Below are 13881 nucleotides of genomic sequence, written 5' to 3'. Positions count from 1 at the left end.
AGATGATTGCTTCTTTGTATGCATATATGTGACTTTAGGGTTCATGTTTAGGCATGAATTTCTAAAAGAAATGGTATTAACCTTCTATGCATATATATATGTATTTGATGCAGATGATGAACTATGACTGCACAAAAGGGTATTAAGTATGAATTACTTACTAAGGGTAGCACTGGATTTCAATAGTGTTGTGTTTATGTTTTATTTTAATTGGATGCATGTGACTGATTATTGCATACTGTTAATAATCGACCTATTAATATTGGAGTCAACGTCTCCAAAGGTTCAGGATGGGAATAGTGCCTGAAACCAATAACCATAATAAATCATATTGGAGTCAACGTCTCGCAAAGTGCTAGTAGAGTGACGTGTGACGTACTCTGCTAGTGCGAACATAAGCTAATAAAAATGTAATGTAGAGGGAAGGCCTCAAGAAAGACGCTTACTGAGTTAACGACTTCAAACGAGAGGAGTGCAATGACTATATTGAACTGTTAACTTTGCATAGAAAACTATCACTACATCATTATGTCATATCTCTGTCCCTTAAATAACGCATAAATCATGATATTGTTGATTGACAGTTAGCTCACTTGTGGAACTATGGGGTTGTGGTTATAACCACTGTCTCATAGATGTTTGCGCAGGTTCTGAAGATCATGAATTGGATTAACTGCTAGCTTAAGAGATTTAAGGCTATGTAGTTAGGATTTTAGTACTTTGTACTTGTAAATGTTTGTATTGGTTTGTATGTAACATGCTAGGGATTTACTTGTATTCAATAAACTTTTCATGTATGCTTTAGTGTCATGTGTGACACATGTTTCTTTGTAATTAGTGTAAAGAACTTTTAATGTATTTCTAGAGGAGTTCGGTTAAAGCTCTGAATGTATTGTAAGGGAATTGTCCCTGACGTTTGTAAAGAAAAAAAAAAGATATTCGTATTTTCAGCTGCTAGATTTATCATCTCTGAATGGTTAATGACACGTAATTATCCAGATATAATTACTTATGCTTTTTTGTAAAATGCGGGTCGTTACATTGAAGTAGCCTCTGATTCTTCCCTAAAGCTTATGTGTTTTCTTTCCAAAGGATAGAGGCCTATTTATAGGGATTAGAGAAGCTCTAGAAGCCCTAGAAATCCTAGAACAATTGTAAATAGGTCTCCTAGTCTAAACAGAATAAGTACAAGTTTGGCTACCCCGGAGTGGTTTTTCTCTTAATTGAGTTACCACTTTGTTAACAAAATTCTTGTGTCATTTAAATTCCGCTTTTATATTATTTTGTTAACACATTGTGCACACACGGTTAAAATAGAAGTCATCTATTTTTCAATTGGTATTAGAGTTTGGTACACTCTAAACTCTCTCTTATATCTCTGCATATTTTTGAGATGCTATCTGATTGCTATATCAGTTGATTATACATGCGTGTTCTAAAGTTGACTTTAGGAAAAATTATTTTTCTGCAAAATTTCCTTCAGTTTCTGTTTTTCAAGGTGAAGCATTCGGACGGTCTCCTCTTGCGTCCGGACGGTCAGGTGACAAGTCCGGACGTGAGCAGCCTTGTCGTATGCCTATGTGGCATCGTGCGTCTGGACGAGTTTGTGATGCGTCCGAACGGGGTCCCCACAGGGTTACATATCGCGTTTCAGCCCTAGCCACCGCATCCCTCTTTCACTTTCTCTCGATTTTTCTTGTCCTTTTTGTGATTTTGTGAGTTTTTCTCGTGGGTTCTTGCAATATCTCGGCTCCTTTTGTCATTTTCTGTCTTTTGTCTCATTTCCATGTATTTTGGTCTATTCTTTTCAGTATTTTTTTTAATTGTTAAGAAACTTTTGTGGAATATTCTTGAAATAAAATACTGCATATTTATCTTTTACATCTGCTGCTGAGTTGGGATTATCTGTTGTGGCATTAATTTGGACTGTATTGGATTATATTGCTACTTGTATTTTTTTAAAAAAAATCCATTTTACTGCCGTTATGATGCCAAAAGTTTTTGTGGGACTAATTGGAACAAATTTCATTGGAATTATTTTTGACAAAATGGTTGATTTTTTTGTAGAATCATGTCTGTCAACAATTCACAGCGCAGAGTCCAACAGAGTAAGATGTGGCAGCTTCCAGAGCCAAAATAATGAACAGGCCAGTCATTCCAGAGAGGAATGTTGTCAGAGCTGATATTCTGGTAGCTCCCCTGGAAGTTATCTGTGAGATCATCCATACCCTATCACTAGGGCTACCTCCATAATTGCGCCTACATTGTGCTCACCAGGCTTGTCAGAGAATTCTATATTCGTTTAGAGCTGGTGCAAAATGAGGACAGTTGAAAAATTAAGTTGACTTCTAATATAAACAAGTATGTGTTGCACAAAGTGTTAACAAAATAATATCAATGCGGAATTTAAACAACACAAGAATTTTGTTAACAAAATGGAAACTCAATAAGAGAAAAACCACTCCGGCACAGACAAACTCAGGATATCCACTATTCAGAAGACAAGACTAGTTACAAAGTAGTAGCACTCACCACTCACATACCTCTGATGCAGTGGTCGTACCTTGCACTCTATCGTGTAACCCAACACGAACGCCTCCGAACTAGATCTCTTACTTGAAGAGGTCTTCAATGGAATCCTTTACCTTAGGGTCAACCCCTAAGATAGACTTCAGAACAGTGCAGCAACAGCACACTCAACAATGGCTTCAAAGAGACTAACTCAGCACAATAACCTTACAATATAACTCTCTAAGCGCTAAGGAATTCAATACCTAATTATTGTTGTTCTCAAGCCTAGGGACCTCTGTTTATAGGCTGTAGGTTCAACTGAGCGTCTGGCTTGATAAATCCTAGGCGCCGTCCAGACGGTAGTCATAGGGTATCCGGACCGACAACTGTATGATCGGCTATCTAAAATTTTGCTGAAATTCTTTCCTGATTTGAGCCGTGTCCGGACGGTCGCACTTCAGCTGCACGCAATTTCCATATTGAGGTTTTGCGCGTCCGGGCGGTTTTGATTTGATGCACGCAGTTTCCATATAAATAGCTCGCACGTCTAGACAATGAAGGCTGACGTCCGGACGTCTGAATTTTGAATGCGCCACTTACCTTATAGATGAGCGCGTCCGGACAGGAATCCACATTGTTAGTATTTTGGCCTCATTATGTGTTTGGACAAAATCACTTAAGTGTAAAGATGCTGCAAATAGGGATTCCACTTTTTAGAGTCTGCAAGTCAGAAGAATTCAAGTTCCCTATAAGCCGTTCGGACGATCGAGCCATCCCGTCCGGACGCCCATCTGTCCTCTGTTCCATCCGTTCGAACAACGTGTCATCCCGTCCGGACACCAGACAGACCAGTATCATCCGTCCGGATGAAGTGTTCATTCCGTCCGGACCCCATACTGTATCGAGAAGTTTCTGTGCCAGCTTGTATCCGTCCGGACGTTTCAGCAGCATGTCCGGACGCCCCCCAATACTCGATCAGTTTCTGATTTCTTTCCAAGTTCCAAGAAAGGGAAGATCAATCAACCGTCTGGACGACATGGTATCCCGTCCGGACGCGCGTCTCCTTAAGGCAAGAATCGCAATTCAAATATCACCATCCAGACGTCTAACAGCTATGGTCCGGACGCGCGCAATGCAAATATGGAAATTGCGTGTTGAAGAATTGCAATCCGGACGCTCATCCCCATGGTCCAGACGCTCGAAAGCCTTATAAGGAAATTACTTGCAGCAGACGTGCGACCGTCCTGATGATGTGCTATCCCGTCCGGACGAGGCTCTTAAACAGGAAAGATTTCCCTGCGAAATTTTCGGAAAATCTTGTCGCACAGTTGTCCGGACGGACAGCTCATGTCCACCGTCCGGAAGGCGCCCAGGTATATTTTGTCTGACGCTCATTTGAGCCCCCAGCCTATAAATAGAGGCCCCTGAGCATTGAGAACTGCAAGAATTCGGTGTGAATTCCATTAGAGCTCAGAGAAGTCATCAATCCCTCTGAAGCCGTTTTTCAAGTGTGTTGTTGCTGTGCTACAACTGAAGTTTATCTTAGAGGTCGGCTCTAAGGTAAGGAGTTCCATTGAAGACCCCTTCAGGTAGGAGAACCTGGTTGGGAAGCATTCGTGTTGGGTTACACGTCAGAGATCAAGATACGACCATTGCATCGGGTATATGTGAGTGTTACTGTCTTGTATCTAGCTATGTCTTCTGAATAGTGGAATTCCTGGGTTTGGCTGCCCCGAAGTGGTTTTTCTCTTAACAGAGTTTCCACTTCGTCAACAAAAATATTTGTGTCATTTACTTTCCGCTGTGCTTATTTTTGTTGCACTTTGTGCACACACTTGTTGTTTATCTTTAGAAGTCAATTCAGTTTTTCACACATCGTCCGGACGGTTGCAGTGATCTTCCCATACATGTGTTTTGGAAGGAAATCCCATTGCTGGTTGAACACTTAGTGTCGTCCGGACGTGCTGCTGAAACGTCAGAGAAATGTCCGGACGAAAAGTTCTCATTGTCCGAACGGATGCTGCTTTGAACAGTTGGGAGTCAGGACGGTATATAACGTCGTCTGGACGGCTGCAAGGGATCCGATTTTTCTAACTTGTAGACTGTACAGATTCTTCTGGAAGCACTCTGAATAGCGGAATCCCTATCTAAAAGCATCATTACAAATAAGTGATTTTGTCTAACAGAATGATGCCAATTACAAACTAACAACCTCCCCCTTTTGGCCATTTGGGACAAAAAACCCTTGACTGGTTAAAAATACAATTATGGTCTAAAAATAAAAATTACTCCCCATTTTTGTCACAAAGGGTAAAACAGTGTAATAGGAATCAAACACACCAAAAATTACTCCCCCTACTGCATCTAGCTGGTTCACACGAAGGTTAATAGAGTGAACCTCCTACTGCATGGCAGAGATGGACTGCTGCATAGATGATATGGATAGCTGCATGGAACTCATACCCCCTTGTATAGCTACCAATGCCTCCAAAATCTAAGAATAACTGGCATCCTGCTGAGGTGGTGGAGCAATCTGCGAAGAAGACGTCACATCTGGTACTCCTACATTCATAAGGAGGCAGGGGCACATCATCATCCTAATCATCTCGCTGCAGCTTAGCATTGGACTTCATCAGGGTCTGCTTGCTGATAGGATCCTGGATCTTCATCTTCGGCTCGTTAGCAATACTGATGCCTGCCTGTAGAATAATTTGTGTGAGCAGGCAGCCAAATGGGAGGCCGGTATTGCCCTCATCACGGGCCTTCAGAATAACTCCCAAAATATGCTTGCACAGGCAGAAAGGCAAGCGAAGGCAGATAGCATAAACAAACTGAGCCCTCTTTAAGATCAGATCACTGCACCTAACAACTGGCCAGAGGTTGTGCTGGACAATCTTGGCAAGCATGTGGTGTGGGGCAGATAGGGCACCGATCCTGATGGTGGTGGCGCGCTCCTCTCCTTGGGGAACAGCATGGAAAAATTCTCTGTGATCATCCAGAGAATGAGGTATTACAACCTCATTGTACAGGCTGCTAGAGATCTGGAAAACAGGCACTCCAATGAACTGACTAATGATTTGGGGATCAACAGTGATAGTAAGCCCATCCACAGTGGACTGAAGCACCACCCCGCGGTCATCATCCTGAACCACCTCAAGGTTGGCATAAAATAATCTGACAAGTCTGGTGAACACAACACAGGCACAATTGTGTAGGTAGCCCCAGTGGTAGGTCTGGATAATGTTGTGGATACTGTGCATAGGAGCCACCATGATGTTTGACCGAACTACATTTCTCTCAGCAATGACTGGTCGGTCCATAATTTTAGCTCTAAGGGCTGCTCTATCTCCTTCTGTCCTCTGTTGGACTCTTCCTTGTGGACTGTCGGCAGACATGATTCTGCAAAAGTAACCAACAAGATTTGCCAATAATAGTCCGAAAAACTTGTTAGTTCACATAGAAAATCCAGCATTATAACGACAGTAAGATGGACTTTTCAAAAATTACAAACAGTAAATATCACAATACAATCCACAATAATACCGAAACAGATAATCCCAACACAACAGATATCACAAATATGTACTTGATAATCTCAAAATATTACCCAAAATAATCGATATTCTAGCAGTTATCAAAATATTGAAAAGAATAAAGATAACTTGAAAAAATACTTGGAATGAAAAGATGTAAGCACAAAAGGACAAAATAGGGCGAGATAATGCAAAAATCTCGAGAAACCACGTGCTAAAAGCCAGAAAGAGAAGAAAAAACGAGTGGGGTCAAGAGATATGCGGCGGTGGCAGCTAGGGTAGAACCTGTATTATAACCTGTGGGGTCCTCGTCCGAACGGCTCGTTAGCCCCGTCCGGGCGAGCGTTGCCTCGTAAACATGTGATAGGCCGTGCGCGTCCTGACGTGTAACCTTACTGTCCGGTCGTCGGAGCCGCGCATGTCCGGATGTGTAACATTACCGTTCGGCCGTCTGAACCACACCTGTCCAGACGCAAAGAGGTACTGTCCGGATGCTTCACACAGAAAAAGATAGAAATTGAGGAAAAATTTGAATAAAATATTTTTCCTAATATCCGCTTCAGAACACGCATGTATAATCAACTAATAAAGCAATCAGATAGCATCTCAAAACTTTGTAGAGATATAATAAAGAGTTCAGAGTTCAATCAGCATAAAGATTTTCCTATGGACAGAAAATTTCAATAAATTACTCAACTCATGCAATGCATGTGTGTGCATGAAGACTTTTCCCAAAAGGTATGACTTTCATTGATATGACAAAAAAAAAGCAACTAGATTTTCTGGACAAGAGAGAAAATCAGGGAAAGATTAGTCAAAAGTCAAACCTTATTAATTACTAGGGCCTAGCCACCCTCATCTAATACACTCCCCCTAAGATACATCATCCAGTTGTTTTACTTGTACCATGAAGGACAATATAAGATTTTACTTGCACCATGAAGGACAAGGTATATTGCTAATTCAGCACATAAGCAGTGAATATATCTACATAGCACAAAATCCATAAGAGTAACTGCTTGATTCTTTTTTATGCTGCAACCTAGAAAGTGCCAGAATTTTTAGGTTCTAGGTTCAACTAGCATCTTGGTCAATTTGACCATCTTGTCAAAAACATCTCTCTTGTTTAGAGACCCAGAAGCAAAAGGTCAGAGAGGAAAGATGTACCTTTAGGGGAGTCTTGGATAGTGTACATTTTCATCGCATAAGAGAAGAAGCTATCCAATTTTTGCATATACAGGAAAATCTTGGCAGATATAGTCATAAACTCTCAATCATATCTAAGCAAAGTAAATTAATGCATAAAAAATTGAGATATCAGGTAAAAACACAAGCAATATCTGACATGCCAAGAAAAGAAAAATATTTCCTGCAATTTCTCCCCCAATTTTTTTTTTTTAATTATTAAACAAAATGTTATATGGAAATGACATCATATAACATGCAAGGCATGATCAAAGTTGTGTAAGCTCGATGTTGCCAATACAGAAAAACAGTCGCTCGACCTGCTTTTTCTATCTTCCCCAGATAGTACCTGCAATATTCTCTCAAGAGAAATAGGGGGCAAAAAGATGGTTCCCAGATTGCACAGAAAACACATAATATATCAACTTAAAATCAAGCAATCAAACCTGATACCTTAGGATTAGGAACCAAATCCTAGGAATGAGTACCTTCACCACCTAGGTGTCAGGTTCCCCCAATTGATGAGGACTTGCCCTCAAGTGCACGATTTCTTCATTTTCTTCATATGGAGATAGGTCACTCACATTGAAGGTTACAGATACTCCATAATCTCCAGGGAGTTCAATCGTGTAAGCATTTTCTCCGATGCGTTGAAGTACCCTAAATGGACCATCAGCTTGAGGCAGAAGTTTAGATCGACGCTTCGTGGGAAACGCTCCTTTCGAAGATGAATCCACACCAAATCTCCTTCCTGGAAAGCTGTAGGCTTCCTATGTTTATTTGCTTGCTTGCGGTCTTCTCATTTTGCTTCTCAATATGACCTCGAATCTGTTCATGTAATTTCTTGATCTCCTTCGTTCATTCATCGGCATCTCCACTAAATTGAGTATTAGTAGGAAGTGGAGCCAAATCAAGAGGGCTAATGGGTTTAAGACCATAGACAGCCTCAAATGGGCTACAACCAGTGGTTTGGCTTGTAGACATATTATAAGCAAATTCAGCTTGAGCTAGGAGGAGATCCCATTGACGGATGTTCTTCCCTACAAAGCTTCTCAAGAGATTCCCCAAACTCCGATTAACAACTTCAGTTTGGCCATCTGTCTGGAGATGATAAGTAGAGCTGAATTGAAGGATAGCACCAAGCCTTCGCCAAAGAGTACGCCAAAAATGCCCGACGAATTTGGAATCACGGTCAGAGGTGATCAGCAACATGAGATGCATCAAGAGTTTTGTTGCAAGGAACAAAATGAGCCATCTTTGAGAATCAATCAACCACCACCATAATGGAGTCTTTGTTCCTTTGGGTTCTTGGTAAACCTACAACAAAATCAATACTAACATCCTCCCATGGGGCCTTAGGAACAGGTAATGGAATGTATAGCCCAGTGTTTTGTTTACGACTTTTTGCGCGGTGGCAAATTTGGCATTGCTTCATGTGTCGCACAACATCTTGCACCATTTTGGGCCAAACGAAATGTTCCTGCACAAGAGTTAAAGTTTTATCTCTACCAAAATGACCAGCAAGGCTTCCTCCATGGGCTTCTTTGATAATGGCTTCCCTCAGCGAACATTGAGGACTGCACAAGTGATTGTCTTTGAAAAGAAAACCATCTTGTAACAAGAAATGGTTGTTAGGACCATTAGAACATTCCTTCCATACAATGCCAAAATCAGGATCATCCTTGTAAAGTTCTTTGACAACTTCAAAACCCAAAACTTGCAGTTGCATAGTGTTAAGTAGAGAGTGTCTTCATCTCAGGGCGTCAACAACTTGATTGAGTTTACCTGACTTGTGCTTGATGGAGAAAGAATAATCTTCCAAGAATTCACTACACTTTGGATGTCGCTTGCTGTGTTTTTGTTGGCTGCTCAAATACTTTAAAGCTTCATGATCAGAATGAAGTATAAACTCTTTATGGAGTAGATAATGACTCCAATGCTCCAAGGTACGAACAAGAGCATAGAATTATTTGTCATAGGTTGAATACTTCTTCCGAGATTCATTGAGCTTTTCACTAAAAAAGGCAATGGGCTTACCTTCTTGACTGAGAACACCACCAATCCCCAAATTAGAGGCATCGCAATCAATTTTGAACACCTTGGAGAAATCTGGAAGTGTAAGGACCGGGGCCCCCGCTACCTTCTGTTTGAGAATTTCAAATTACTTTTGGGCTTCCTCCGTCCACTCGAACGTTCCTCCCTTAAGGCATTTCGTGATAGGTGCAATGATGGTGTTGAATCCTTTGATGAATTGTCGATAGAATGATGCAAGTCCATGAAAGCTTCTTATATCGTGGAAGGACTTGGGAGTAGGCCAGCTAGTGATTGCCTCTATCTTGCTTGGATCCATCATGATTCCTTCTTTGCAAACAACATAGCCTAAGAACACAAGGCTATTGGTGCAAAAATGACACTTCTTCAAGTTGACATACATCTTTTGTTCTCGCAGGGTTTGTAAAACTTGACGAAGATGGTCCATATGTTGTTCTTGAGACTTGCTGTAAACTAAGATGTCATCAAAGTAAACAACAACAAATTGACCCATAAATGGTTTGAAAATATGATTCATAAGGCGCATAAAAGTACTTGGAGCATTAGATAGTCCGAATGGCATAACCATCCATTCATAAAGACAATCTCTCGTTTTGAACGCTGTCTTCCATTCATCGCCATCTCTCATGTGAATTTGATGATATCCACTGCGAAGATCGATGTTTGAGAAGATTGTGGCCCCATGAAGCTGATCTAGGAGATCATCCAACCGTGGAATGGGAAAACAGTACCAGATGGTGATTTTGTTGACAGCCCTGCTATCGATACGCATACGCCAGGAGCCATCCTTCTTTGGTATGAGAAGTGCTGGAACGGCGCAAGGACTCATGCTTTCTCTCACAAGGCCTTTGGAGATCAGCTCATCAACTTGCCTTTGCAACTCTTAGTGCTCCCTTGGATTCATCCTATAGGCTGATTTGTTAGGTAAGATAGAACCTGGAATAAGATCAATATGGTGTTGTATACCTCTCATAGGTGGAAGGCCCGATGGAAGTTCTTCGGGAATAACATCAGGGAATTCCTCAAGAAGTGGTTGTATCATAAGTGGAATTTCAATGGGGTCTTTCTTTTCAACTACAATAAGAACATACCCCTCTCCACATTCAGTTAAGGTTTTCTCAACTTCACCTACAGATAGTAAGTTACAACCCTCCCCTTTAGATGGTTTAGGAGTAATTACCATTTTTAATGGGGCCAAAAACACTTTAACTCCATCTTTTACAAAAGAATAGGTGTTTTTGAGACCATTATGGACAGTTTTTCTATCATACTACCAAGGCCTACCAAGTAGTATGTGACAAGCATCCATAGGAACAACATCACACATAACTTCATCCTGATAATTTTTTCCAATGGAGAATTGAACTAAGCATTTCTTAGTTACCTGGATATCATTGCCCATTCGAAGCCATTGAAGTTTGTAAGGATGGGAATGAGCTTCTCTTTTCAGATTCAGCTTCTCCACCATGGTTGTAGACACCACATTCTCACAACTTCCCCCATCAATGATAACATCACAAACCTTGCCATTGGAAGTGCATTTGGTGTGAAAAATGTTGCTCCGAAGCCAATCATCTTCTGAATAAGTTGATCTTAAAAGTCTACGAATGACAAGAGACTCTCCTTGATCTGCATACGTCAACTCCTCCTCAGATTCTTCCTCAACTTGTTCCTCCTCAGCATTATCTTCCAATTCTTCCTCAATAAGGGAGATTATCTTGCGATCTGGACAATCAGAAGCAATGTCCAAAACCATGACATTTAAAGCATTTTCTACTTGAATTAGAAGTATTTAAACGATTAGAACCTGATGGGTTTTCATTCTTAGCAGGTGGTTTGACAGCTGCTGTCTTGGTTGGTGGAGTAGCCTTGGAAGTAGAACTACTCCCCCGGTTTGTGCTTCCATCACGATTGAAAGGTCGATAGGTGCTCCTATGCCCCTCCTTCAATTGTTTCTCCACCTTGAGTGCTAGCTTGCAAACATCATTGTAAGTCCAGTAGGGTTGCAATTGTACAATATTACTAATCTCAAGACGTAACCCTCCAAGATAGCGGGCAACCATTTGTTCTTCGGGCTCTACGATGTCACAATGCATCATAGAATGATCAAACTCTACTGTGTATGCTTCCACGGAGAGATCATTTTGTCGAAAGTTGTGGAATTTAAGAAAAGCATCTTGCCGATAATGATCTGCAAAATACTTCTTCTTAAGAGCCTTTTTCATCTTCACCCAAGTTACAATGCGACTCTTTCTCTCACGTTCTCGCTGCCTCTTAAGGTGTTTCCACCAAATAGAAGCATGTTTTCGTAGCTTGATGGCAACAAGCTTCACTTTGTTGTGATCTAGAACATCTTTGTAATCAAAGATTTGCTCTATGGTGTTGAGCCAATCAATGAATTCATCGGGTTGCATTCTTCCTTCAAATTCTGGAATGTCCACCTTGACGTCACAATCCCGTCGGAAAACATGATTTCTTAGGTTACGTGGGTGAGGTGGAGTGCTGTCACTTGAGGTGTGACAACGAGCATGGTGAAAAGGATTAACTTCAACTCCATCATTGCTGGAAACTTCAACATCCGATCCAGGATGAGAGGCACCATGTACAGAAGCTTCATAACGCTCTAGGCATTGTTGGAGCTGCTGTACTTGTCTCCTCAAGGCCTCCATTTCAATATCTCGCGGGTCTCCTTGTGGCGGTGCTTCTAGAGCTGCTACCGGATTAGCTTGACCACGATGACCACGAACAGCCATAATAACAAGTGTAACGACCCGCTTTTTACAAAAAAATGTAAGTAATTATATCTGGATAATTACGTGTCATTAACCATTCAGAGATGATAAATCTGGCAGCGGAAAATACGAATATCTTTTTTTTTTCAAATATTAGGGACAATTCCCTTACAATACATTTAGAGCTTTAACTGACATCCTCTAGAAATATATTAAAAGTCTTTACACTATTTACAAAGAAACATGTGTCACATATGACACTAAAGCATACATGGAACTTAATAAATACAAGTAAATGTCTAAACATGTTACACGCAAATAGTACAAACATTTATGAGTACAAAGTACTAAAATCCTAACTACACAACTTTAAATCTCTTAAGCTAGCAATTAATCCAATCCATAATCTTCAGAACCTGCGCAAACATCTATGAGAAGGTGGTTACCACCACAATCCCATAGTTCCATAAGTGAGCTAACTGTCATTCAACAACATCATGATTTATGCATTATTTAAGGAACAAAGATATGACATAATGATGTAGTGATAGTTTTCATGCAAAGTTTAACAATTTAATATAGTCATTGCACTCCTCTCTTATAAGGGCCGTCCCCCCGGTCAACGTCTTTCTCGAGGCCGTCCCCTCTACATTACATTTTGATTAACTTATTTTCGCACTAGCAGAGTACGTTCCACGTCACTCTACTAGCACTTTGAAAGCCGTCCCAATCAATATGAATTATTGTGTTTTCGGTTTCAGGCACATTTCCCATCCTGAACCTTTGGGAGACGTCGGCGCCCAATATTAATAAGTTGATTATTAACAATATGCAATAATCAATCACACGCATCCAATTAAAATAAAACATAAACACAACGCTACTGAAATCCAGTACTACCCTCAGTAAGTAATTTATACTTACAGTCCTTTCGTGCAGTCACAGTTCATCATCTGCAACAAATACATATACATGTGCATACAAGGTCAATAATCATTCCTTTCTAGAAAATTCATGCCTAAACATGAATTCCATTTTTATACATAGAAGCAATCATCTATTAATTGGAAAATCACTTACATTTATGAACACTTAACATGGTTAAATCTTAATATTTACTTAATCAATTAGCAAATCAATACTTTAGAATAACATCTAATCTAGGTCTTGAGTAGCGCTTGGGTTCAATCTATAGTTCTTAATATCATTTTCTTTAGTACAGATAAATCAGCCAACAAGAAACTTATGCATATTTCTAACAAAACCTAATCACTTTTAGGGAACATCAATCCAAGCACCAAACCAATTAACAAAACATTTGTTTTAAAACATATTTAAGTCTAACAATTATTGCAACCAACATATATTAGAAACCATAGTAAAACATCATACTCTATTTCCATAATTAATTACCAACAATCAAACATAATCAATACTCTAGAATATTACACAATTCTAGGTTTCAATAATATATATCAATCATCAATAATAAAACGCAAGCCCATTTAATTACAATAGGGAATACTTAATAAAAATTAGTTTAAACCAAACATGACAAGGCACAACAATTCATGCTTTACATAGATCGGGTCAACACATGATATATGACTTAACCCTAAATGGCCAAATAATAATAATACCCATAACCAAGCATACACTTACACTAATCCAAATAATACCTCATATCATAATTGATCAACAACAAAAGCCACCTAGAGTCTTAAATTCAGTTACCAATCCATTAGAACTACATTTAAATCCATTCCAATTTAACTAAATATATCCCACATAAATATCTAGCCAATACCCCAAATAATATTCCAATACCTATCCAACTGAAACAACCTAAAACAAATCTCCAAAACACT

At 40.0% G+C, this 13881-nt stretch overlaps 1 protein-coding gene across 1 annotated transcript; it reads right to left on the bottom strand.

Annotated features, from left to right (window-relative positions):
• Window positions 1-9390: 9390 nt before the first annotated feature.
• Window positions 9391-12034, bottom strand: LOC133863244 (uncharacterized). The gene is made up of 5 exons (XM_062299204.1): window positions 11089-12034; window positions 10666-11006; window positions 10566-10617; window positions 10248-10409; window positions 9391-10127 (listed from the first exon to the last, which is right to left on the bottom strand). The coding sequence occupies exons 1-5, from the start codon at window positions 12032-12034 to the stop codon at window positions 9391-9393; spliced, it is 2238 nt and encodes a 745-aa protein (XP_062155188.1).
• Window positions 12035-13881: the final 1847 nt, after the last annotated feature.

Source organism: Alnus glutinosa, chromosome 3 (genome assembly GCF_958979055.1).
Source record: "Alnus glutinosa chromosome 3, dhAlnGlut1.1, whole genome shotgun sequence".
Taxonomy (NCBI): Eukaryota; Viridiplantae; Streptophyta; class Magnoliopsida; order Fagales; family Betulaceae; genus Alnus; species Alnus glutinosa.
Note: the sequence above shows the minus strand (reverse complement) of the source record. Positions and strands in the feature narration are given on the sequence as shown.